The 27,053-nt window shown below is 37.2% G+C and overlaps 1 protein-coding gene and 1 pseudogene across 1 annotated transcript in view; one reads left to right on the top strand and one right to left on the bottom strand.

The window, feature by feature from the left end:
* The window catches only part of CATSPERB (cation channel sperm associated auxiliary subunit beta), a 138,960-nt gene that overhangs the window by 5,792 nt on the left and 106,115 nt on the right, over window positions 1–27,053 (top strand). Inside the window, exons 3-6 of the mRNA XM_024130972.2 lie at window positions 5,080–5,168; window positions 7,338–7,478; window positions 11,655–11,715; window positions 21,569–21,664. Coding sequence (XP_023986740.1) covers window positions 5,080–5,168; window positions 7,338–7,478; window positions 11,655–11,715; window positions 21,569–21,664 — 387 coding nt within the window. The remainder of the gene's footprint in view (window positions 1–5,079; window positions 5,169–7,337; window positions 7,479–11,654; window positions 11,716–21,568; window positions 21,665–27,053) is intronic.
* Window positions 19,612–21,367, bottom strand: LOC102989533 (pyruvate dehydrogenase (acetyl-transferring) kinase isozyme 3, mitochondrial-like; annotated as a pseudogene).

The raw sequence follows: 27,053 nt of genomic DNA, 5'->3' as shown, positions 1-27,053 counted from the left end.
TGATACAGCCACTATGGAGAACAGTATGGAGGTTCCTTAAAAAACTACAAATAGAACTACCATACGACCCCGCAATCCCACTACTGGGCATATACCCTGAGAAAACCATAATTCAAAAAGAGTCATGTACCACAATGTTCACTGCAGCTCTATTTACAATAGCCAGGACATGGAGGCAACCTAAGTGTCCATCGACAGATGAATGGATAAAGAAGATGTGGCACATATATACAATGGAATATTACTGTCAATGGAGTATAGTCTGTCATTCAGAGGAGTGAAGGAAGTCGGAGAAACACAGATACCGTATGCTATCACATATATATGGAATCTAAAAAAAAAAAAAAAGAAACGTTCTGAAGAACCTAGGGGCAGGACAGGAATAAAGACACAGACGTAGAGAATGGACTTGAGGACACAGGGAAGGGGAAGTGTAAGCTGAGACGAAGTGAGAGAGTAGCACTCACATATACACATTACCAAATGTAAAATAGGTAGCTAGTGGGAAGCAGCTGCATAGCACAGGGAGATCAGCTTGGTGCTTTGTGACCAACTAGAGGGGTGGGATGGGGAGGGTGGGAGGGAGATGCAAGAGGGAGGGGATACGGGGATATATGTATAGGTATAGCTGATTCACTTTGTTATACAGCAACAACTAACGCAGCAATGTAAGGCAATTATACTCCAATAAATATGTTTTAAAAAAGTCAGAAAATTTTAAAAACTTTTAAAAAAGTAATATAAAAACATCCCTAACTCATCTTTAGACAGTTTTTTAAAGAGTACTTTGCCATTGTATACCACCAAAACCCATGTTTGTTACAAAAGATGTTTGTAGTCACCCTTCATCTAGCCTTACCTCTGATGTCCTTCAGTACTTTAGCAGCATCTTGCTTCAACTTCATTGTGCCAGAGAAAACCAGAGCTGGACAATATTTGAAGCTGTAAAACTACAGTTTATTCAGGGACTATTGCAATTGAGGAAAAAAGATCTCAGTATAGAACTAGTCTCAATTCCAAATACAACATAGGCAAGTGGGAATTTATAGCCAAGGAGCAGGTTCATTTTGGGGGAAATTGTGTCTTTGGATGGAAAATTACTAAGAGGAGACATCAAGAGTAGGGAGGATTCTTGCTCAGCTAACCGAACAGTATTCTTGCTGAGGGCAGGCCAGCATGACCATCTGGGTGGATGGTAAGGGACGAGGAATTTGAGTAGATATTGAGAGTGGTTAGATATCAAGGATGGGGGGCGGGCTTCCCTTGGTGGTGCAATGGTTAAGAATCTGCCTGCCAATGCAGCGGACACGGGTTCGAGCCCTGGTCTGGGAAGATCCCACATGCTGCGGAGCAGCTAAGCCTGTGCGCCCCAACTACTGAAGCCTGCAACAAGAGAAGCTACCACAATGAGAAGCTTGCACACGGCAACGAGGAGTGGCCCCTGCTCACCGCAACTAGAGAAAGCCCATGTGCAGCAACAAAAGACCCAATGCAGCCAATAAATAAATAAATAAATAAATAAATAAAATAAAATTTAGAAAAAGGATGGGGGGGTTTCTCTCTAAGATGACTTAGCAGGATTCTTGTGAAAATAGCTATGCAGGTCTAGCAAGGGATAGGGCCTATCCTCTTCATCAAATCAAGTCCTGCCTCTTTTCAAGAAGGAGTCTGAATTTATACCCCAGATTAGAGGAATACATATGACATTGATGAGTGGTCCTATCACAGCCTCTTTCCTCAAACTCAAGATAAGGAGAAGGGATAGAGGATTCTGGGAAGATGGCAGAGTGAGAAGCACAAGAAATGTGCCTCCCCAACTGGACAACAACTGCACTGGCCAAATCTGTCTGATGTAACTTTTTTGGAACTCTGGAGTCTGCTGAAGGCTTACAACTTCTAGGGGAAGGCTTGGACAGTAAGTTGCAGTTAATTTCAGTCACTGTCAACTCTTATCACAGTAGAAACTACCCATCCCCCACCCTCAGCCTCATGGCATGCAGCTGTGCACGTGTTCCTGGAGCAGTCACACACAGCTTGCAGAAGCTAGGGTGGGCAAAAAGGACCCTGTCTTCCAAATATTGAGGATCTGTACTCTGATTGCTGCTTCTGATCACAGAGGTGCAGACAAAGAGGCAGGCAGCCATTGTTGTTGTACCTCCCCTCATTGTTGCAAGCTCTTCTCCCTCAGCTGAAGAGATTTTCAAGGGACTTAAAGGGCCAGTGCCCTTTTTACCCCCTTTTTCATTTTTCTTTTTTTTCCTTTTTGGGAGCCAGACATTAAAGACTATCAAAAAAAAATAACAAAAAAAACTCCATTTAAGGGGATAAATTACAAAGTGACAACACATGCCCAGGGAAAAATGACACAGTCTCATAAAAGACCTAAGAAGACCTTAAATTTACACCTGAGATTGATCCTTGATACGAAGACAGCCTACAACAATTTTTTAAAAATCCAAAAGTGGGCTTCCCTGGTGGCGCAATGGTTGAGAAGTCCGCCTGCTGATGCAGGGGACACAGGTTCATGCCCTGGTCTGGGAAGATCCCACATCATTGCGCGGAGTGGCTAGGCCTGTGGGCCACAGCCACTGAGCCTGCGTGCCTGGAGCCTGTGCTCCGCAATGGGAGAGGCCACAACAGTGAGAGGCCCATGTACCGCAAATTAAAAAAAAAAAGAAAGAAAGAAAAAAGAATAAAAACCCGAAAGACAAAAACAGTAACAAAAAAAAGCAAATCCTGGGGAATGAGGAGAATCTAATTTCCAGAGTTACCACACTATTAGATTTAACTGTCCAGTTTTCAACAGAAAATTATAAGACATACAAAGAAACAGGAAAGTATGGCCCATTAAAGGAAAAAAATAAATCACCAGAAATTATCCTGAAAAAAGATTGGATGGCAGATCTACTAGACAAAGACTTTAAAACAACCATGTTAAAGTTGCTCCCAAAACTAAAGAAGATGTGGAGAAGGTCAAGAAAACAATGTATGAGCAAAATGGAAGTATCAATAGAGAAATAGAAAACCTGAAATGAAACCAAGAAGAAATGCAGGGGCTGAAAAGTACAATAACTGAAATGAAAAACTCACTAGAGGGATTCAAAGGCAGATTTAAGCAGGCAGAAGAAAAAAATCAGCAACTTGAAGATAAGACAATTGTAATTATCAAGTCTCAGGAACAGAAAGAAAAAAGGTTGAAGAAAAGTGTAGAGTGTAAGAGACCTCTGGGAAACCATCAAGTGGACCAACACACACATTGTGGGAGTAACAGCAGAAGAGAGAGAAAGGAGCAGAGAGACTATTTGAAGAAATAATGGTTAAAACTTCCTAAATTTGATGAAAGGCATAAATATGTATAATATATGTATATATCCAGGAAGCTAAGCAAACTCCAAGTCAGATGAACTGACAGAGACCTACACCAAGATACATTATAATCAAACTTTCAAAAACCAAAGATAAAGAGAGACTTTTGAAAGCAGCAAGAGAGAAGTGAATAACCACACACAAAGAATCCTCAATTAGATAATAAGCAGATTTCTTATCAGAAACTTTGGAGTCCAGAAGGCAGTGGACTGATATATTCAAATTGCTAAAAGAAAAACCAGTCAGCCAAGAATCCTATATCTGGGAAAACTGTCCTCAAGAGTGAGGAAGAAATTAAGGCACTCCCAGATAAACAAAAGCTGAGGGAGTTTGTTACCACTAGATTTGCCATGTAAAAAATGCTCAAGGGAGTCCTGCAAGGGGAAATGAAAGGACACTAGACATTCACTTGAAGCCATAGGGAGAAATAAAGGTAAATATGGGGGTAATTATATTGTTACAATGGATTGTAACTCCACTTTTTATTTTCTACATGATTTAAGAGACTAATACATCTAAAGAAAAAAATTATTAGTGCAAAAGTTACTATCATTGTAATTTTGGTTTGTAACTCCAAATCTTGTTTTCTATATAACTTAAGACACTAATGCATTCAAAAGAATTATTAGTTCATGTTTTGGGGGCACACAATATTTAAAGATATAATTTTATTATATCAACAACTGAAAGGGGTGGGGATGGAGCTTTAAAGGAGCAGAGTTTTTCTATGATATTGGAGTTAAGCTGCTATAAATTCAAATTAGGGTAGTATACCATTAGGATGTTAAATGTAATCCCCATGGTAATCACAAAGGAAATAGCTATAAAATATACATGAAAGGAATTTACATGTTTCACTACAAAAAAAATCAACTAAATACAAAAGAAGGCAGTAATGCAGAATGAAGGGCAAAAAAGTTATAAGGTATATAGAAAACTAATAGCAAAATGATAGAAGTAAGTCTCTCCTTATCAGTAATCACTTTAACTACAAATGGATTAAATTTCCCAATCAAAACTGGGAGATTGGCAGAATGGGTAAAAACACATGATCAAAACAAAAACAAAAACAAATAATCACACATGATCCAACTCTATGCTGTCTATGAGTGACTCTGTTTTATTTTATTTTATTTGGCCATGCCACAGCATGCTGGATCTTAGTTCCCTGACCAGGGAGCAAGCGAACGCATGCCCCCTGCAGTGGAAGCGCAGAGTCCTAACTACTGGACTGCCAGGGAATTGCCAGAGAGACTCACTTTAGAACAAGATAAGAAGGAGGGATCTTCCTCCCAACACTCCCATCCTTTGGGCAGAGGAGTCACCTTCATATCGGTAGCTCTCTATCAAAACATAAATTCACTCTCCAATCTCCAACTTCTGTCCCTTTTATATGTTCACCAAGGTTGAGGAGTTTTAAGAGTGAAGAACTGGTTTCTGGCCACCTCTGAAAATTTGTATCATAGCCTAGCACGTGTTATATTTTATTTTAGTGCTCAAACCTTTCTTTTTAGTGTCCTGATATTGTATCTTTAAAATGAAAAAATAAAGTGGAAGATTTAAACTTTATCTAGAGTGATGTGAATTTAAAATATACAATTATAATTCTTATTCTTTAAAAAATATTTCTGTTTAAAAATATGGTTCTTTTAATGGAAATTCTTCATTAGTGACCTAAAAAAATATATATATGTATATGTTTGTATTATTTAGGTGATACGGAGAAACGCTTTGCTTGTGCTAGCGAAGGGTTCCCCCAAAAGAATGAAATAATCAAGTTGTATCTTTCCTCTGATGACTTGGTAAGGTCCACTAATAGCATGTGCTACAACCCCTCATATTCCTTTTAAGTGCATAGGTGAAACCAGTAGCACTGTACTCTTTTCAAATACCTTCTACTATTTTCAGACTTGGGGAGGTGAAATTTGATATAAATAATCCTTTCTATCCTTTCTATTTCATTCCACTTGGATCAAGTAAAATATATCATTTAATCATTGAACACCCTGGGTGGTTTGCTTTTTTTTTTTTTTTAAGATGCCTCCATCCCTTTTTTTAACAGATTGGCTGTAATGATCTTCATTTTTTATGGTTCTGATCTGTCCATCTGAAGTTTGACAGATGTAGCCTGTTAGCGAAAGAACGTTACTTCACGTTACCTTGGGAAAAAATCTTTCCCTTTTATAACAAGTACCACATTGCAGGTATCATTTTGGGTAGGGAATTATTTGACTCCTTTGATTCAAATAATGGCAAAATTTTTAAAAACACAACAAACTAAGATGTACTGTTAAGATAGTCATGCAGCAAATGCTAACAAAAACATAAATTAATAAAAATTGCACAGATGGTCTAAAAATCTATGATAAATATAACAAAATGAAGAAAAACACCCCATGAGGACAAATACATTTATCCTAAAGTCCGTTTTGACTTAGTTCCCGGTTCCTTCTTAATATGCCAAACGTATATTTAGTTTTTTATTTACAACTATTGTGAAGTGCAAGCCCTTTGAGTCACACGTGTCTTTCCTATTTGTGATTAAATATTATGGAAAAGGAATGGGCTCTAGAGGAAGAGAGACCTACAGAGCTGGGGTCAAATTTTGGTTCTGCCATATATGGTATGTATGCCCTAGGGCAGGTTACCTAACCTCTCTGATCCTCAGTTTTGTCCTTTTGAAAGGGAAGTATAATCTACTTTTTGGATAGTTGTGATGTGGTAGTTCTAGAAGAAGTATTAGTAGAAATAATAGCTAGCGTTTATAAAGTGTTTGTCAGGCATTTTTCAAAATGTTTTATGTTCATTATGACATTTAATCTTCTGTAAGATAAGTACTGTAGGGGAGTACTGAACGTCCCCTCTTAGGTTCAGTGGCTGGAGCCTGTAAAACAAACTGACAAAAGACAGATTAAGCAGGAGATAAAAATGAAGTTTGGGAATTCCCTGGCAGTCCAGTGGTTAGGACTCGGTGCTTTCACTGCCATGACCCAGGTTGAGTCCCTGGTCTGAGAACTAAGATCCTGCAAGCCTCACGGCACAGCCAAAAAAACCGTAAAAAACAAAAACAAACAACAAACAAGCAAAACAAAAAAAAGCAGAGTTTATTTACACATGCAATGCACATACCCATGGGAGAACTCAACGATGAGTAACTCAAAGGGATCCTTAGAATTGGGAGCTTATATAATATCTTAACAAAGTGCAGTAAATTGTGGCGAAGTTTAAGACGAAGGAAAAGGGTTTGGGTTTATCTCCCTGCCAAGCCCCATTAGAAAATAAGTTCCCTTTGGTCAGGGATTTTTGCCTGTTTTGTTCAATTCTGTTTCACCAGCACCTATAACACTGCCTGATTCATGGTAAGGGGTCAGTAAATATCTTTGGAATGAATATGTTTCCCCATTTTATAGATAAGGAAACTGAAATTCAGATAGGTAACTTGCCCAGAGTGATCTTAACTACTAGGAGAACTAAGTGAGATGAAGCTCTTCTTATCCATATTGGTTTTCAGGGAAATCCACCATTTGTGATTGCTACCTTTTCATATACCTTCTCAAAACTGGGAAATATTCAATAAAAATGCAGTAAAATGAGTTTTGCTTTATACATTTGCTTTTTTATTTAGACACAAAATAATGATTTTAATAAAATAGGAATTTCTACATGTGATAGCATGTGACTTTGAGTCTATGTTTGTTAAACATAATAACTCTATGACAATTTCTATGACAGAAAAGATTATTATAGGATGAATTGAAACCTATGATGACACTAGCATAATAGGCGGATGGGTTCTGAAAGTGTACTTTTAAAAACAGATATTTTTTCCAAGTTAAAGACTGGAATTACTAGAGATAGCAATCTTCAGCAGCATCTACTTTTCATAGATTTCTCCTCACTTTCAAATTAATGTAAAATATGCTTCTCTCCATCAAAGTGTCACTACTTGTTTTTTTTTCTCTTTCCTAAAGAAAATCCAGTGCTTTTTCCAATCTGAAATTGAGCTTACTTCAAAGGAATTTCTAAGCGTGTTCACATCAGGAGGACTTGCTCCAAGCTTGGGAATCATAAATAGTACATATACGGGCATCTTTCACTTTAATTTAACTTTGGTAATTACATTTTATTTTATTCTGTGGTATGTTAGTAAGAAGAATACTCTTCCTTTTAGCATGTGTTTTTAAAAACAGCTAGTCCAGTAATATTACATCTGTATGTGGTTTAAACCCAATAATACATTGTTATACTTTTTACTTTAAAGTCATTTTTTAAAAGAAATTAAGAGAAGAAAAGAAAAAGATTCACATGGGTGGTTTTTTTTTTTACTTTTTATTCACATATTTACTATTTCCACTGCTCCTCATTGTTTCTGTAGGCAAAAATTTCCATCCAGTGTCATATTTCTTCAGCATAAAGAACTTTTAGCATTTCTTACAGTGCAGGTCTGCTGGCAATTAATTCTCTGGAAGTTTTTTCCCCTTAAAAATGTCTTTATTTCATCTTTTTGTTGGGGGGAGGGGTAACAACTTCATTAAGATATAATTTACATACCATACAATTTGCCTATTTAAAGTGTACAATTAAATGGTTTTTAGTATATTCATAGAGTGCAACCATCACTACTATCTAATTTTAGAACGCTTTCATCACTTCCAAAAGACAGCCCATACCCATTGACAATCACTCTGCATTCTACCTTCTACTCCCCAGTCTTAAGCAACCACTAGTCTACTTTCTGTCTCTGTAGATTTGCTTATTCTGAACATTTCATGTAAATGAAGTCATATAATATACAGTCTTTTGTGACTGGCTTCTTTCAGTTAGAATAATGTTTTCAAGGTTCATCCATGTGATAGCATGTATCAGTACTTCATTTCTTTTTATTGCCAAATAATATCCCACTCTTTTGGTACCATATTTTGTTTATCCATTCATCAGTTGATGAACATTTGGGTTTTTTCCACTTTTTGGCTATTATGAATAATGCTGCTATGAACTTTTGTGTACAGTTTTTGTGTGGAAATTTTGGTTTTTTATTTCTCTTCTGTATATAACTAGAAAATGGAATTGCTAGGTCATAGGGTAACTCTATATTTAACTTTTTGAGGAACTGCCAGACTGTTTTCCACAGTGGTTGGAATCTTTTACATACCCATCATCAGTGTATTTGGGTTCAAATTTCCACATTCTCACCAACACTTGTTATTTTCTGGTTTTTGTTTTGTTTTGTTATAGCCATCCCAGTGGGTGTGAAGTGCTATCTCATTATATTTTGATTTGCATTTCCCTGATTATTAATGATGTTGAGCATCTTTTCATTGCTCAACAGTGTTTATTGGCCATTTGAATATCTTCTTTGTGAAGATTTCTATATAGATTATTAACTGGGTTGTCTTTTTATTGTTGAGTTGTAAAAGTTCTTCATACATTCTCAATTCAAGTCCCTTATCAGACAAATGACTTGCAAATATTTTCTTCCATTCTGTGGGTTGATTTTTTACTTTACTTTTACTTTACTTTACTGTCTTTTGATGCACAAAAATGTTTTTGATGAAGTCTTAGGTATCTATTTTTTCTTTTGTTGCTTATTCTTTTGGTGTCATAAATAGGAAACCATTGCCTAATCCAGAGTAATGGAGATTTACCCCTATGTTTTCTTCTGAGAGGTTCATAGTTTTACCTTTTACATTTAGGTCTTTGATATACTTTGAGTTGAATTTTTGTGTGTGGTTTGGGGTAGGGGGGTCTACATTCATTATTTTGTATGTGGATATCCAGCTATCCTAGCACCATCTGTTGAAAATACTATTACTGTTTCCCTACTGAATTGTTTTGGCACTTTTGCTGAAAATCAATCAACTCTAAATGTGAGGGTTTATTTCTGGATTCTCAAATCTATTGCTTTGATCTATACATCTACCCTTATTCCAGTACCATGTTGTTTTGTTACTGCTGCTTTGTAGTAAGTTTTGAAATTGAGAAGGATGAATCCTCCAACTTTGTTCTTCTTTTTCAAGGTTGTTTTTGCTAGTCTCCATATAAATTTCACTAGTTTCCATATGAATTTTAGGATAAACTTGTCAATTTTTACAAAGAAACCAGCTGCAATTCTAATGGGGATTGTGTTGAATCTGTAGATCAGTTTTGGGAGTATCACCATTTTAATAATCTTCCAATCCATGAATATGGGTTGTCTTTCCATTTATTTACATTTTCTTGAATTTCTTTCAACAATTTTTTGTATTTTCAGAGTGTAAGTTTTGTACTTCTTTTGTTAAATTTATTTCTAATATTTTATTCTTTTTGATGCTGTTGTAAAGAGAATTGCTTTCTTATTCTCATTTCCAGAGTGTTCTTTGCAAGTGTATAAAAATACAATGAATTTTTATATATTTATCTTATATCCTGAACTTGCTGAACTCATTTATAAATTCTAGTAGTTTTTTAGTGGTCACCTTAATTTTTGAATGATTATTTTGTCAGATATAGAATTGCTGGGTGACTTCATTTGCTTTCAGCGTTTTGAATATGTCATTCTGCATTTTGAATATGTCACCTGATACCATTGTTTCTGAATGAGAAGTCAGCTATTAATTTTATTATTGTCCCCTGTATGTAATGTGTTATTTTTCTCTGGGTGCTTTTAAGATGTTCTCTTTGTATTTACCCTGACAGGTTCTCTGGGCTACTTGGATTGAATTTGGAAAGTCTTCAGCCACTATTTCTCCAAAGAAATATTCTACCCCTTTCTCTGTCTCTTTGCCTGCCTGGGACTCCAGCTAGGCACATTTTGGAACACGTTTTATTGACCCACAGATCTCTACAGCTCCATTTATTTTTCTTTAATCATTTTCCGCCTTTTTCAAATTGAATAATTTCAATTGTTATATATCTAAGTTCACTTATTCTTTCTTTCTTTTTTTTAAAAATAAATTTATTTATTTAATTTATTTATTTTTGGCTGCGTTGGGTCTTTGTTGCTGTGCGCGGGCTTTCTCTGGTGCGGCAAGCAGGGGCTACTCTTCGTTGCAGTGCATGGGCTTCTCACTGTGGTGGCTTCTCTTGTTGCGGAGCATGGGCTCTAGGCATGCAGGCTTCAGTAGTTGTGGCATCCAGGCTCAGTAGTTGTGGCGCATGGGCTCTAAAGCACAGGTTCAGTAGCTGTGGTGCACGGGCTTAGTTGCTCCGCGGCATGTGGGATCTTCCTGGACCAGGGCTTGAACCCATGTCCCCTGCATTGGCAGGCAGATTCTTAACCACTGTGCCACTAGGGAAGCCCTAAGTTCACTTATTCTTTCTTTTGCCATCTCCAATCTATTGAACTCATCTAGTAAATATTTTATTTCAGTTATACTTTTCAGCCTCACTATATCCATTTGGTTTTATTGTTGTATTTTTCATTTCGGTGCTGGATTTCCTATCCATTCCCTCATTAACACATTTTCCTTAAATCCGTTTACATATTTGTAATAGCTGCTTTGAAGTCTTCATCTGTATCTGAACTCATTCTGAGTCAGTTTATCTTCTTTTCCCTGAATATCAGTTACATGTCCTTGTTTCTTTCCATGTCTTGTCATTTTTGGGAGAAAAGTGGACATTGAAGATAATAAGCTGTAACAACTCTAGATTCTGCTATTTTCTTACAAGAATTTGCTGATGTTTTTGTTGGTGGTGGTCTAAAAGGCTATTAATTGCCCTGGCACAAATTGCAAAATGTCTACTTACGGTTTCAGCAGCTGATATCTCTGCTCAGTTCTACTAACTTCCACTGCTGACTTTTTTTTTTCACATGGCCTTCTGAGGATCTCCCCTGCACTTGTGTTGCCCGAGGATATGGAAAGAGTTTATATTTAACTCTTAGATCATTATTTTTAAAGTTCCCTGTGCATGGGATTTTCGTCTTAAATTCCTAAATTTTCTGTCAGCAGCAGATTCTGTCCTCTGACTCATCAAGCCAGTAATGCTTCAGCTTTGTGCTGTCTGAGCTTGGCTATATGATATTCCATTTCATGGCTATATTCTTACACATAACTAATGAATACTTTAGTTATTTCCAATCTTGTACTATCACAAACAATGATGAAAAATATCCTTGAACACATTTCATTTCACACATATGTGAGTATAATGCAGGATAAATTCCCAAGAGTGAAATTGCTGGGTAAAGGACATATACATTGGATGTTTTTGTTTAATTTTAGTTTTTAAAATATAGGGTAGAATATGCCAAAATAAGTGTTGCTATTAACATTGTAAAACACTGTTTTCTGATGTCTTCTTTGTTCAAGTTCAGTGATCGAGTTTATTGGTTGATTGATATTCCCAGAGAAAACATTACAAAAAATACAGGTAAGAATGATCTGAATTCACTATTTTACACATGGGTCTGGATTGCCAAATTTATCAAATAAAAACCATTTATTATGTTAAGAAATTATGTTATTTCATGTTAATGTCTCCTGTGGTATTTGGGACATACATACTTACTAAAAACTAGTGATTCATCTGAAATTAAAATTTAACTGGGCTTCCTGTATTTTACCTGGCAGTTATATTATAGATAGATGGTTCTGACATACATAGCATTTATATTATTCTTTAGTTAAAGTAAACTCATTTTCTAGAACGTGAAATTCATAGTATTGAGAAAGTCAGGTACCAATTAATTTTAATGAAATGGAATCATTAATTTTAAAATGTAATATGTAGTGTATTAGTTTACCATTGGGTCTACTATTAAGTGCTATGTGGCAGCCTAGTTTATATACTACTGTAAATACCAAGAAGGAAAGAGCAAGAAAGTCAAATTGCAGAAGGTGTGAGTATTGAGCTAGTGGACTGAGCTAGTAGATCTTCAGGCATGAGATACAGACCCATAGTTTAAAAATGATAAAGGGTATATTATTCTAATATGGTAGGTGCAAGAAATAGAAACCATCCTGACCTCACTAAAGGAAAAAGACTAAATTTCTTTTTGTTGTGGAACCCAAAGACAGCAATGAAGCCAGATTATAAGAAGGAATTAGAAGTAAGAAATGGAGAACCATCAAGAACCCAGGGAATATTTTCACCCTGTTTCTCTTATCTGTATTTTCTGTACATCTATATTTATTTTTCCTTTTATGCAGACTAGTTTCCTAAAGCTGCCTCACTGCTGTCAAAGTTTTATATATATTTCCTAGGGGCCAGCCCAATTCCAAATCCCCAGGAGAGTATCTTCAATTGGCCTAGAATTGATCCTGCACCCACTTGTGTACCAATCAAATGTAGCAGGTGATGAGGAATTGGGACAGTGAGATGGAGGGATCATACAGGCAAACCCCTCTAAGTATGGGAAAGTTAAAGGACGAACCAAATCGTGTGTCCTACAGAGTAAACGGCAGGGGGAAAGTGAGAATAAGGCAGAAAGGATAGAAAAGACTATATAAGGAAGCATCAAAGATGAAAACTGCAAAAGAAGCCCCAGTATTATAACAGCTAACATGGATTATATCACTATTTTTATCCTTTATTCATCTCAATTTTTTCAAATTAATCTATTGGAACTTTTTGTGATTTTTTTTCAAGGAATTCATCCTGAAAATTGTACTTCTTTTAAAAAAAAAGGGGAGTACAGTCTAATGATGGATTGTTCTAGCTGCTTGCCTAATATTGACATTAGTTTGACAATCAAAGAAGTGAAGATCACTTGTCATTTTCCCTTCCTCTATTTATAAAATTTAATTTCAGAAATGCATTGATTCTCAGATCACCCAGGCAAGAACAAAGGTGATCTGAAAACTTAAGCATCTTACGGAAAGAGACCAAATGATCTCTGCCTGTCTTGACACAACTTCTGGATTGAGTAAAAAGAAATATATTGGAGCTTATAATGTAATAGAAGAGAATGGTCTAATGTTAGTAATATGCTAGAAATCATGAAAGAAAATATTTGCTCATTCACTTTTTATTCCTTAATCATATCTTATTTGCTGCCATGCCATGAATTTGAGTATTATATATCTGTAAAATCTTGGGAAGGGTAGTTTACGTAACATCAACAGCAAATGTAGCAAAATAATCATCATAGTAGTAGTAGAACTTGCCGGTAGCATTTACTGAATTCTTATATTTTCAGCACGACTCTAAACACTTTACCTAACTAAATTAATTTATTACTCAATATGTGTTAGTTACTATTGTTAGCTCCATTTTCGAATGATTTAACTGAGGCCTATGGAGCCATATGGAGATTTGGTGATAATTAGAAAGTGGTGAAGGCAGTTTGAAGTTTGAACTACCTAGAACTGTTGAAGGTAAAGAGTCCCTCCTTAATTTATACTTCACAATTTGTTCTTTTTTTCATTTTAAAATAAGGTATAATTTACATTCAGTAAAATATACCCTTTTTAGTGCCTAGCTCTATAAGTTTTCACAGATGTATACAATTATGTAATCATGAATCGAGATTTAGAACAATTCCATCATCCAATAAAATTACCCCACCAGTAGTCAACTCTCTGTCTCCTGAGCCCCAGGAACCACGGATCTGTTTTCTGTTCCTATTGTTTTGTTTATTCCAGAGCCATATAAATGGAATCATCAAATATGTAGTCTTTTGAGTCTGGCTACTTTCACTTAGCATAATTCATTTGAGATTCACTATGTTGTAGTTTTTTCTGTTTTCTTACTGGGTAGTATTCCACTGTATGGATGTACCATAGTTTATTTTGTTGCAGGGCATTTGGATTTTTTCAGTTTTTGGCAATTATGAATAAAGCTGCAATAGGCATTCTCATACAGATTCTTGTGGTGAACACAAATTTTTGTTGCATTTGGCTAATACCAGATAGTAGGATTACTGTGTCATATGGTAAATGTAAGTTTAACTGTATAAGAAATTATCAAACTATTTTCCAAAGTATCAGTATCATTTTGCATTCTCACCACCAGATTATCTGGATCCATGCCAGCACTTAGTGTATATGTGTGTGTGTATGTTTGTATAATGTATACATATACATTTATACATATATGTATATTTATACAATATGTATATATGTATACTTATATATAAATATATTTTAATATGTATAAATATGTATGTATTTAATTTAGCCATTCTAATAGGTATAGAGTGACATTTAATTATGGTTTTAATTTGCATTTCTCTAATAACTAATGACAACAAACAACCTTTTTTGTGCTTATTTGCCATTTGGTGAATTATCTATTCAAATCTTTTGCAAGTTCATTGTATGTTCTGGATACAGCTCCTTTATCAGATATATGATTTATAAATATTTTCTCCCAGTCTATGGCTTGTATTTTTAATCTCTTAAGAATGTCCTTTGTATATCAGAGTTTTTAATTTTGACAAGGTCTAATTTATCAGTTTTTTATTTTATGTATTGTACTTTTGGCATCATACCTAAGAAATCTTTGCCTAACCAACAAAAAAGTTCTCCTATATTTACTTCTAGAAGTTTATGGTTCTAGGTTTTGTATTTAGGCCTATGACGGAATTTAAGTTAGTTTTTGTACATTATATGGACTGAGGGTAATTTGGGGGAAATATGGATATCCAATTATTCCACCACCTTTGTTGTAAAAGCTATTTTGTGTCCATTGAGTTACTATTTCTGGGCTCTCTATCCTTTACCAATGCCACACTTGATTACTTTAGCTTTATAAATAATAAGCTTATAATGAGTAATATTAACCCTTCAACTTTGACCTTCTTTTTCTTTTGTTCTTTTAGTTCTTTTGTCTCTCCATGTAAATTTTACAATCAATTTGCTTAGTTCTACAAAAAATTCTGCTGTGATTTTTTTAATCTCAATTAGAATTGCATTGAATCTATAGATTAGTTTAGGGGGAACTGACATCTTAACAATACTGAGTCTTCCAATCCATGGACACAGTATATCTCTCCATTTATTTACATCTCCTCTGATTTATTTCATCAGGGTTTTGTCGTTTTCAGCATAGAGATCTTGCATATACTTTAAGAAATTTATTTCTAAGTATTTCATGGGTTTGGTGTTACTTTAAATGGTTATTTTTAATATTTTAATTTCCAGTTCATTAATAATATGTAAATATGTAACTGATTTTTGTAGATTGACCTTATATCTTGTAAATTTGTTAAATTCACTTATTAGTTCTAGTAGTCTTTTGTATATTCTTTGGGATTTTCTACATGGATAAACATCCATCTAGAAATAGAGATAATTTTATATATTTCTTCCATTCTAATATGATTCATTTTATTTATTTATATATGTATTTACTTACATACTTACTTACTTGTTTACCTTTTCCTTATTGTGCTGGTGGGATCTCCAGTACAATGTTGAATAGGAATGGTGAGAGAGGACATCTCTGCCTTGTTTCCAACTTTAGGGAGAGAATATTCAGCCTTTCCTCATTAAGTATGATGTTATCTGTAAGTATTTTGCAGATGCCCTTTATCAGGTTAAGGAAGTTCCCTTCTATTCCTAGTTTGCTGAGTTCAAGAATTGGTGTTGAATTCTGTTAAATTCTCTCTCTGCGTCTTTTGAGATGATTATAAGGATTTTCTTCTTTCATCCCATGATATGAAGAATTCCATTGATTCGTTTTTGAATTCTCAACCAGCCTTGCAATCCTAGGATAAACAACTCTTAGTTACAATGCATTATCCTTTTTGTGTATTGCTGGACTCATTTGGCTAGTGGGTTCTTGGGGTTATCAGTCTGGAGTTTTATTTTCTTGTAATATCTTTATCTCGTTTCGGTATCTGGTAATGCTGTCTTTATCAAATGAGTTGTTCAGCTTTTGCTGATGATGAACGCTGGGGGCGGTGCTCAGCTTTAAGCTGAAAACCAAGGGCGCACAGGGCTTTGGGCAGGAGTTGAGGGAGCCCAGCACAGGTGATACCAGACTTGAGTTCATACTGAGCTTAAGAAACTTTAGAATCTTCATCGCCCTGGGGAACCTTCCGTGAGTCCCACAGGATCCTGCTGTTGGCTCTTGAGCCCCAGATATGGAACCTGGAAGACACGCGCTCAGACACCAAGTCTCCATTCCTCTGTTCCCTACGAGTTCAAGAATGTTTTTGACGGGAAAGCCAAGCCCGTGACCTTATCAGAAAACCCAGGCTCATGGTGGGTGGGAAAACGTTTGCCAAGATGCACATGGTTTTCCAGCCACTTCACTATTTTCCTTTCAAAGGTATTTCCACTTTGAATTCTGAACTGAAATGCTGTCTATAAGGAGTATCAGGAGGGCTTGTGTAAGGGGCTGATAACATTGCATTCTCCATAGACAAAAGGACTTATCTAGATCGTTTTTATCATATTGGAATCCGTCTTCCAACAAGCTTTTACTAGAAAGTTGTTTCTATTTCTTGATTTTCTTTTAAATAATCATCTTTTGGTCTGGATTACACAGATTTTTAAAAATCGTTTTTATCCAGGAATCTGAGCAGAAAATTTAGCTTCTGAGTTTCATGGTAGCCTCTTTATTGGACAGTGTTTATGAGTAAGGAGCAAGTTCATTGTTGCTGGGTCTGACAGCAGTGCTGGGACAAGCAAGGAGCCCTTTGTCTACATTCCTCCCTGGTGGGATCCGGCTCTGCTTGACAGGTGGGGTCGTCTCCAGGACTTTAAGAGTGAAGTATTGCTGATTCCCACGGAAAACAGTTGGCAGATGCAGACAGGGGTGTTGTGAGAAATTTTCCCTTGCCTTGAAGCCCTCTGTTAAATAAAGGAAATTTGGGGGCTATTAGCTGTACAATTGCTAGAATGAAAGTGACTTATGTGGTGATATTGGGACTGAGTTCTAAAAGCTTGGGTTTCTGGGTCTGCTTTTTAAGTGGGTGAATTCAAGGTGAAAAACAATGAGCCTCATTCTAGGAAATACGGCGTTTTGCACAGAAGCTTCTTTCAAAGGGAGTCCTGGTTTAATTGCCAAAATGAAACGAAGGTTGGCGCTGCCCAGAATCTCACAGGTGTTTGATTTGCTTGTGGTTTTTGAAATCCTGACTGGTAGGTAAACCTGGTCAGAGGACAAAGTAAGTATGTAGGCTTTTAGATCTAAATTGCATTGAAATAAAGCTCATTTCTAAAAAAGGGAAATGCATAAATAAATATGAGTTGAAACGAGTTCCCTCCTATATTATGGAAGAATTTTTGTAGAATTGGTATCATTTTTTTTCACTAAATGTTTGGTGGGATTCAACAGTGGAGTTTTCTGGGCATGGAGTTTTCTTTGTGGGAAGGACTTTAACTACAAATTCAATTTCCTTAATAGATATGGGAATATTCAAGTTTTCTGTTTTTTTCTGAAGTGAGTTTTGGCAGTTTGTATCTTTCATGGAACTTGTCCATTTCATCTAAATTGTTGAATTTGTAACTTAGGTGTTTTTGTGATATTCTTTTATTATCCTTAAAGGGTCTATAGTGATGTGCCCTATTTCATCTTATTGATATTTGCATCTTTATTTCCTTCTTGATTCGTCTGGCGGAAGTTCATCAACATTATTGATCCTTTCAAAGAAGCATCTTTAGATTTCATTGATTGTGACTATTGTTTTTCTGTTCTTCATTTCGTTGATTTCACTCTTTCATCCTTCTACTTCCTTTGGGATTCATTTGCTCCTTTTTTTCTAGTTTCTTAAGTTGGGGACCTTTAGATCAGGGGGTGGCAAACAATAGTTTGCAGACCAAATTTGGTCTGCTGCCTGTTTTTTTAAATAAGTTTTATTGGAATACAGCTGTGCTCATTTATTTATGTTTTCTATAGCTGCTTGTTGGCTACAATGGCAGAGTTAAAGTGTTGAGACAGAGACCATATGACCCACAAAACCCCAAATATTTACTGTTTGACACTTTATAAGGCCAGTACTATCTTTTAATCCCTGCTTCAGATAATTGATTTGAGATCTTTCTTTTTTAATATAAATATTTTACTACTATATATTTCTCTTTAGCACTGCTTTATCTGCATCTCATACATTTTTATTTGTTTTCATTTTCTTTCAAAATATTTCCTAATTCCCCATGCCACTTTCTTTTTGACCTGTGGTTATTTAGAAATCTGTTGTAAAATGTCCATATATCTGGGGATTTTCCAGATATCTTTCTGTTACTGGTTTTTCTAGATTAATTCTATTATGTTCTGAGAACATATTTTGTATGATCATTTGTTAAGATGGTTTTTATGGCCTATTTGGTGAATCTTCCCTGTGCACTTGAAAAAAATACTTACTTTGCTGTTCTTCACTAGAGTGCTCTATAAGTGTTGATTGGGTCAGTTGGTTGATAGTGTTATTCAGCTTTTCTATATCCTCACTCATTACTCAGTTACTTAGAGAGGAGTGTTGAAATATCCAACTATAATTGTTGATTTGTTTATCACTCCTTTTAGTTTTATTAGGTTTTTGTTTGTTTGGTTGGTTTTTTTTAGCCATGCTGCATGGCTTGTGGGATCTCATTTCCCGGACCAGGTATCGAACCTGGCCCACTGCAGTGAAAGTCCGGAATCCTAACCACTAGACTGCCAGGGAAATCCCCAGTTTTATCAGCTTTTGATTCATTTATTTGGAAGCTCTGTTAGGCATGTGTACATTTAGGGCTGTCATACCTTTTCAGTGAATTGATCCGTTTATCATATGTATTTTTCCTCTTTATCCTTGATATTACCTTGATCTGAAGTCTCCTTTGTCAGATACTGATATAGCCATTACACCTTTCTTTTGATTAGTATTTGCATAAGATATATTTTTTCATTCTTTTATCTTTTTTCCCCAAGACAACTTTTAGAACACATTAAGCAACAGAATAGAAGTACACAAGTGAATTTTAAAGTAAAATCAGTGCATCAATGAGTGCGATCTAACACAAAAGTACAGATGCCTCACAATGGTGGAGGAAGGCATAAATGTAAACCAGAGATTGGAGGAGAGATGCATATAAGGGAGGAAGGACCTTGGCATACTGACTTATCAAGGTAGATTCAACTGATGTCTTTAACTTCCATATACCTTGGGCCCTAATTGGTAGTCTGAGATAAGCATGATACTTGGTCACAAAGAGCAACAGTAGGTATCTGCTGTGTCTGGAAAGGGGAAGAAGTTCAGAATCCTGAAGAGACTGTGGACACTCAACTCTATAATAATGAGGTGGAGGGTATGAGGCTACAAGAACCATAGGGAGACTGCACTCTTCTATGTCAGGCACTAACCACACTGCAGCAAGGTACAATGAAAAATTACTCAAGTTACTAGTTTAATGGAAGAACAGGAGTAGCTGTAGGAAGGACTCCATGGAAAATGTCCAGCTGATATAGAGAAAATAAACATTTGATCAGTGGAATAACTATGGTGCTATTTTTCAGAATAGGTACCATCACCTTAGTCACTGATCTAATGGATGTGTCTTCTTAACCCAAAGTAACAAAGGTTTTAACAGCCAGATAGCCCTCTTTTCTGTAACTCTTGGTGCAGTTCTATTGTTGTTCTCACTGAGTTGTTAAATAGCATATGAAACAGATATGAGGTCACATAAACTACCTGAATAGGTTTGCCTGGAGCTTTGGCATTGACCTCTTCAACTTCCAGCTCTGGGTCTACCAGTTGACACTGTTCACACAGTCTCTTGGCTACTTCATATACATCTTTCACTGTATGAGCCACATTACAGGTGGGATTAATATTTCCTGTGTGTTTAGGATGAGCAGGATTAGTATCACCACCAAACAGAAGTGTGTGCTGGTTGATATGCATGTGGAAAGAGATACAGTTGGTATAAAACCAATCCAGAAAATATTGGCTATTACTGCTGATGAAACCCATACTTTCCTGTATATTCGATCACTCCATGTACCATTATAGGAACCACATTGTTGTTTCTATTTGTGATTTTTATCAAGACTTGTAGAAAGTTATACAAGACCTGTGGATTCTCAGGACTCTTATTTTCATATTTCAGAAGTTCAAGAAAGCTATGCATATACCAACTTTGAACCAGTCACACTGAAGGCCAGTTGTTACCCATCAGAAGATTGACTTCTCTCATTGTGTTGGCCAGTTGTGCAGGAAGCTCCTTTTGTAGAAACATAGGATATTTTCTCATACCATTATCTTTCCCCCAATCCAGGAATTGCTTGATAAAGAACAGTGACAGCAAGAAGCATAAATAACACTTGATTTACTTGTTTAGCTGTTTAAGCAGCCATTAGAAGAGCCATATCCTCACCGGGGTGGTGCACAGATCCACCTAGAGGCCTGGATGGACATGAGGGCTTGTGCAGCTGAGCTGTTCGGGTCAGGCATGTTCTTCGTGAGCACACCCTGGTTTCAGCCTCGACTTATGGGTACAACTGCTGCAGCACCCAGGCTGAGTTCATCACCTTGGCTTCCCCAGGCCCACCCATTCTTTAACTTTTAACTCAGTTATGCTTTTGTATTTAAAGTGGGGTTCTTAGAGTTAGCATATCTTTCAGTCTTGATTTTCACATCTAATCTGGAAATCTGTCTTTTAGTTAGTATTTTTAGGCCGTTTACATTTAATGCAATTTTTAGTATGGTTGTACTGAAATCTACCATTAGGGTTTTTTCTATTCTATGTCTTCTGTTTTACTTTTCTTTTTCTTTCTTCATCCATATTAATTATTTTTTATGATTCTGTTTTGTCTCAACTATTGGTTTATTATTCTTTAAAAAAAATTTTTGGTGTTGGCCCTAGTGTTTATACTATTTATTTTATTTTATTTTATTTATATTTGGCCATGCCATGCAGTTTGTGGGATCTTAGTTCCCTGACCAGGGATTGAACCTGTGCCCTGGGCAGTGAAAATGCAGAGTCCTAACAACTGGACCACCAGGGAATTCCTGATATACTAAATATTTTAATTAATCATGGTCTACTTTCAAAAAATATTATACCACTTCACCTGAAGTGTCACAATTTGCTTCTTACCAAGCTACAGGAGCTCTCAGAGAAAAATTATAATCTAAAATATTATTGTCTGGGTTCATCGCTGTGTTGGTAAGATCACTTCATAATTCTTTTTTCCTTATTTTATCATCAAAATGTTTGCTGGGAAAACATATATAAATGCAATCAAAATGATTGGGAAATAAAAGGTAATTGTGGTTGGTAATGTTCATATAGTCTTAAATTTCACCAACATGACATACAAAAAAATAGCTGATTGTTTGCCTTTTCTTTTCAAACAGATATTGCAGCTGTAGAAGAATGGTTAGTAAGGATCACTTTGCAACATGGATTAAATATTTATACTACTGAAGGAACACTACTGGATAGTGTTCGAGGTAAATGCCAGTAGATAAAAGTGAAGTGAAAATTTGTAATATTCTTTCAACAAACCTTGTAAGCTATGAAATACCAGACTCTGTGCTAAGTGCTAGAGATAGATAAATAAGAGATGATCATGACTCTTGAAGGGCTTACAGTCTGATGAGGCAAAGAATTAAATACACATGGGTAATTGTTAATAGAGCTCTGTAAAGAGTGCTATAGAAATATGGAAAATATATGTTTTCTATAGCCATATTGGGGGGTCATCATAAACAATGGCTTTATAGAGTTAGTTTTTGCATCTTCTTTAAAGATGTTATAGAAGATATTGTTTATTGTATCACAATCTACTTTATGAGGACCATCAAGCAAAAAGTTTTGCTCAGTCTTAGTAAGAACATTTGTATTTCTTCATAAAAAAGTGGTTGTTTTAAGGTTATGAGCACTGAGGAATATAACTGACTAGGCTTTTCTTTTTCAATTGTCTGATCTATAGCCCAATTTTTGGGTCAGCCATAGTATATAGAAAAACCCTCCATCCTGGAGTTTGTATTTATTCTCATTTTCCTCACCTTCCCTTTTTACTTTTATTCTTTTGCACCCACTTTGGTATGGTGCTATGTAGAAGCCAGAGTAAAAATAAATATTTCATCTTATGGAAAGAAACACCTGGATAGCTTTAAGAAAATAATGATGATTCAGGGCCAAGATGGTGAAGTAGGAAGAACCTGAGCTCACCTCCTTCCATAGGCACACCAAAATTACAACTATTTACAGAGCAACTATCTATGAGAATGACCAGAAGACTAGCGAAAAAGATTTCCCACAACTAAGCAAATAAAGAAGGAAGCAAAATATGATGAGTGGGAGGGGTAGAGACACTGTATAGTCAAGACCAACATCCCCAGGTAGGCAACCCACAAATGAGAGAATAATCACACTTTCAGACGTCCTCCCTAAGGAGCAAGGGGTCCAAACCTCACATGAGGCGCCCTAGACCAGGGGTCCTGCACTGGGAAGACAAGCCCCCAGAACATCTGGCTTTGACAGCTATGGGGGCTTGTGTGTGGGAGAGCCAGAGAGCTGTGAGAAACAGCGCCCTAGACCAGGGGTCCTGCACTAGGAAGACAAGCCCCCAGAACATCTGGCTTTGACAGCTAGTGGGGCTTGTGTGTGGGAGAGACAGAGAGCTGTGAGAAACAGAGACTCTGCTCTGAAAGGGCACACACCAAATCTCACATGCTCTGAGTCTCAGTGCAGAGGCAGTAATTTGAAAAGAGTCTCGGTCAGACTCACTTAAGAGATCATCAACTTAAAATAATCATGAATATTATCATGTAAATAATCATGTACGTAGGTTGTTATATATGAACCTCATGGTACCCACAAACCAAAAACCTATGATAGATAAACAAAAAAGAGAAATGAATCCAAACATAATACTAAAGATAGTCATCAGGCACAAGGGAATAGAGCAAAAGAAGAAGAGAGGAACAGAAAAAAGAAAAAAAACACAAAACCAGAAAACAATGAACAAAATGATAATAAGTATATACGTATCAATAATTTTGCTTTAAATGCAAATGGACTAAATGCTCCAATAAAAACATAGTGGCTGAATGGATTTAAAAAAAAACAAAAACACAAGAATTAACGTTAAAATGACCATACTGCCCAAAGCAATCTACAGATTCAATGCAATCACTGTCAAAATACTAATGGTGTGGGAGAACTTCAAGACAGAGGAGGAGTAAGATATGGAGATCACCTTCCTCCCCACAAATACATCAAAAATACATCTACATGTGGAACAACTCCTACAGAACACCTACTGAACACTGGCAGAAGACCTCAGACTTCCCAAAAGGCAATAAACTCCCCACGTACCTGAGTAGGACAAAAGAAAAAAGGAAAAACAGAGACAAAAGAATAAGAATGAGACTTGCACCTCTGGGAGGGAGCTGTGAAGGAGGAAAAGTTTCCACACACTAGGAAGCCCCTTCACTGGTGGAGATGGGGGACGGGCAGTGGGGAAGCTTTGGAGCCATGGAGGAGAGCACAGCAACAGGGGTGAAGAGGGCAAAGCAGAGAGATTTCCGCACGGAGGCTTGGTGCCGACCAGCACTCACCAGCCTGAGAGACTTGTCTGCTCACCCACTGGGGCAGGTGGGGGCTGAGAGCTGAGGCTCAGGCTTTGGAGGTCAGATCCCAGGGAGAGGACTGGGGTTGGCTGAGTGAACACAGCCTGAAGGGGGCTAGTGTGCCACAGCTAGCCAGGAGGGAGTCCAGGAAAAACTCTGGACCTGCCCAAGAGCTGAGAGACCATTGTTTCAGGGTGCATGAGGAGAGGGGTTTCAGAGCACCACCTAAACGAGCTCCAGAGACGGGCATGAGCTGTGGCTATCGGTGCAGACACCAGAGACGGGCATGAGACTCTAAGGCTGCTGCTGCAGCCACCAAGAAGCCTGTGTACAAGCACAGGTCACTCTCCACACCTCCCCTCCCGGGAGCCTGTGCAGCCTGCCACTGCCAAGGTCCCGTGATCCAGGGACAACTTCCCTGGGAGAACGCACGGCATGCCTCAGGCTGTTACAATGTCATGCCAGCCTCTCCTGCCACAGGCTCGCCCCACGTTCCATACCTCTCCCTCTCCCAAGTGCCAGGGTCCCGTGATCCAGGGACAACTTCCCTGGGAGAACGCACGGCATGCCTCAGGCTGTTACAATGTCATGCCAGCCTCTCCTGCCACAGGCTCGCCCCACGTTCCATACCTCTCCCTCTCCCAAGCCTGAGTGAGCCGAGTCCCCTAATCGGCTGCTATTTTAACCCTGTCCTGTCTGGGTGGGGAACAGATGCCCTCAGACGACCTACATGCAGAGACGGGGCCAAATCCAAAGCTGAACCCCGGGAGCTGTGTGAACAAAGAAGACAAAGGGAAATTTCTCCTAGCAGCCACAGGAGCAGCAGATTAAATCTCCACAACTTCATATACCCTGTATCTGTTGAATATCTGAATAGGCAACGAATCATCCCAAAATTGAGGCAGTGTACTTTGGGAGAAACTGTAGACTTGGGGTTTGCTTTCTTCATCTAATTTGTTTCTGGTTTTATGTTTATCTTAGTTTAGTATTTAGAGCTTATTATCATTGGTAGATTTGTGCACTGATTTGGTTGCTCACTTCCTTTTATATATATATTTTTTTTCATTTTTTTCTGAGTGTGTATGTGTGTGCTTCTTTGTGTGTTTTTTGTCTGTATAGCTTTGCTTTTACCATTTGTCCTAGGGTTCTCTCTGGTTTTTTTTTTTTTGTTGTTTGTTTTTGTATAGTTTTTAGCACTTGTTATCACTGGTGGATTAGTTTTTTGGTTTGGTTGCTCTCTTCATTTTTTTAAAAATTTTTTTTATTTTTAACAGTATTTTAAAAATTTTTTATCTTAATAACTTCATTTTATTTTTCTTTCCTTCTGTCTGTCTCTTTTTTTTTCCCTTTTCTTCTGAGCCATGTGGCTGACAGGGTCTTGGTCCTCCGGCTGGGTGTCAGGCCTGAGCCTCTGAGGTGGGAGGGCCGAGTTCAGGACATTGGTACACCAGGGACCTCACAGTCCCATGTAATATCAAACGGCGTAAGCTGTCTCAGAGATTTCCATCTCAGTGCTAAGACCCAGCTCTACTCAATAACCAGCAAGCTACAGTGCTGGACACCCTATGCCAAACAAGTAGCAGGAGAGAAACAAAACCCCACCCATTAGCATAGAGGCTGCCTAAAATCATAAGTTCACAGACACCGCAAAACACATCACTAGACTTGGTCCTGCCCACCAGAAAGACAAGATCCAACCTCATCCACCAGAACACAGGCACCAGTCCCCTCCACGAGAAAGCCTACACAACTCACTGAACCAACCTTACCCACTGGGGGCAGACACCAAAAACAACAGGAACTACAAACCTGCAGCCTGTGAAAAGGATACCCCAAACACAGTAAGTTAAGCAAAATGAGAAGACAGAGAAATACACAGCAGATGAAGGAGCAAGGTAAAAACCCACCAGACCAAACAAATGAAGAGGAAATACGCAGTCTACCTGAAAAAGACTTCAGAGTAATGATAGTAAAGGTGACCCAAAATCTTGGAAATAGAATGGAGAAAATACAAGAAACGTTTAACAAGGACCTAGAAGAACTAAAGAGCAAACAAACAATGATGAACAACGAGGCAGTGTACTTTGGGAGAAACTGTAGACTTGGGGTTTGCTTTCTTCATCTAATTTGTTTCTGGTTTTATGTTTATCTTAGTTTAGTATTTAGAGCTTATTATCATTGGTAGATTTGTGCATTGATTTGGTTGCTCACTTCCTTTTATATATATATATTTTTTCATTTTTTTCTGAGTGTGTATGTGTGTGCTTCTTTGTGTGTTTTTTGTCTGTATAGCTTTGCTTTTACCATTTGTCCTAGGGTTCTCTCTGGTTTTTTTTTGTTGTTGTTTGTTTTTGTATAGTTTTTAGCACTTGTTATCACTGGTGGATTAGTTTTTTGGTTTGGTTGCTCTCTTCATTTTTTAAAAAATTTTTTTTATTTTTAACAGTATTTTAAAAATTTTTTATCTTAATAACTTCATTTTATTTTTCTTTCCTTCTGTCTGTCTCTTTTTTTTTCCCTTTTCTTCTGAGCCATGTGGCTGACAGGGTCTTGGTCCTCCGGCTGGGTGTCAGGCCTGAGCCTCTGAGGTGGGAGGGCCGAGTTCAGGACATTGGTACACCAGGGACCTCACAGTCCCATGTAATATCAAACGGCGTAAGCTGTCTCAGAGATTTCCATCTCAGTGCTAAGACCCAGCTCTACTCAATAACCAGCAAGCTACAGTGCTGGACACCCTATGCCAAACAAGTAGCAGGAGAGAAACAAAACCCCACCCATTAGCATAGAGGCTGCCTAAAATCATAAGTTCACAGACACCGCAAAACACATCACTAGACTTGGTCCTGCCCACCAGAAAGACAAGATCCAACCTCATCCACCAGAACACAGGCACCAGTCCCCTCCACGAGAAAGCCTACACAACTCACTGAACCAACCTTACCCACTGGGGGCAGACACCAAAAACAACAGGAACTACAAACCTGCAGCCTGTGAAAAGGATACCCCAAACACAGTAAGTTAAGCAAAATGAGAAGACAGAGAAATACACAGCAGATGAAGGAGCAAGGAACAATGATGAACAACAGAATAAATGAAATTTAAAATTCTCTAGAAGGAATCAATAGCAGAATACTGAGACAGAGAATGGATAAGTGACCTGGAAGATAAAATAGTGGAAATAACTACCACAGAGTACTATAGAGAAAAGAATGAAACGAATTGAGGACAGTCTCAGAGACCTCTGGGACAACATTAAACACAC

Source organism: Physeter macrocephalus, chromosome 11, assembly GCF_002837175.3.
Source record: "Physeter macrocephalus isolate SW-GA chromosome 11, ASM283717v5, whole genome shotgun sequence".
Lineage (NCBI taxonomy): Eukaryota > Metazoa > Chordata > Mammalia > Artiodactyla > Physeteridae > Physeter > Physeter macrocephalus.
Note: the sequence above shows the minus strand (reverse complement) of the source record. Positions and strands in the feature narration are given on the sequence as shown.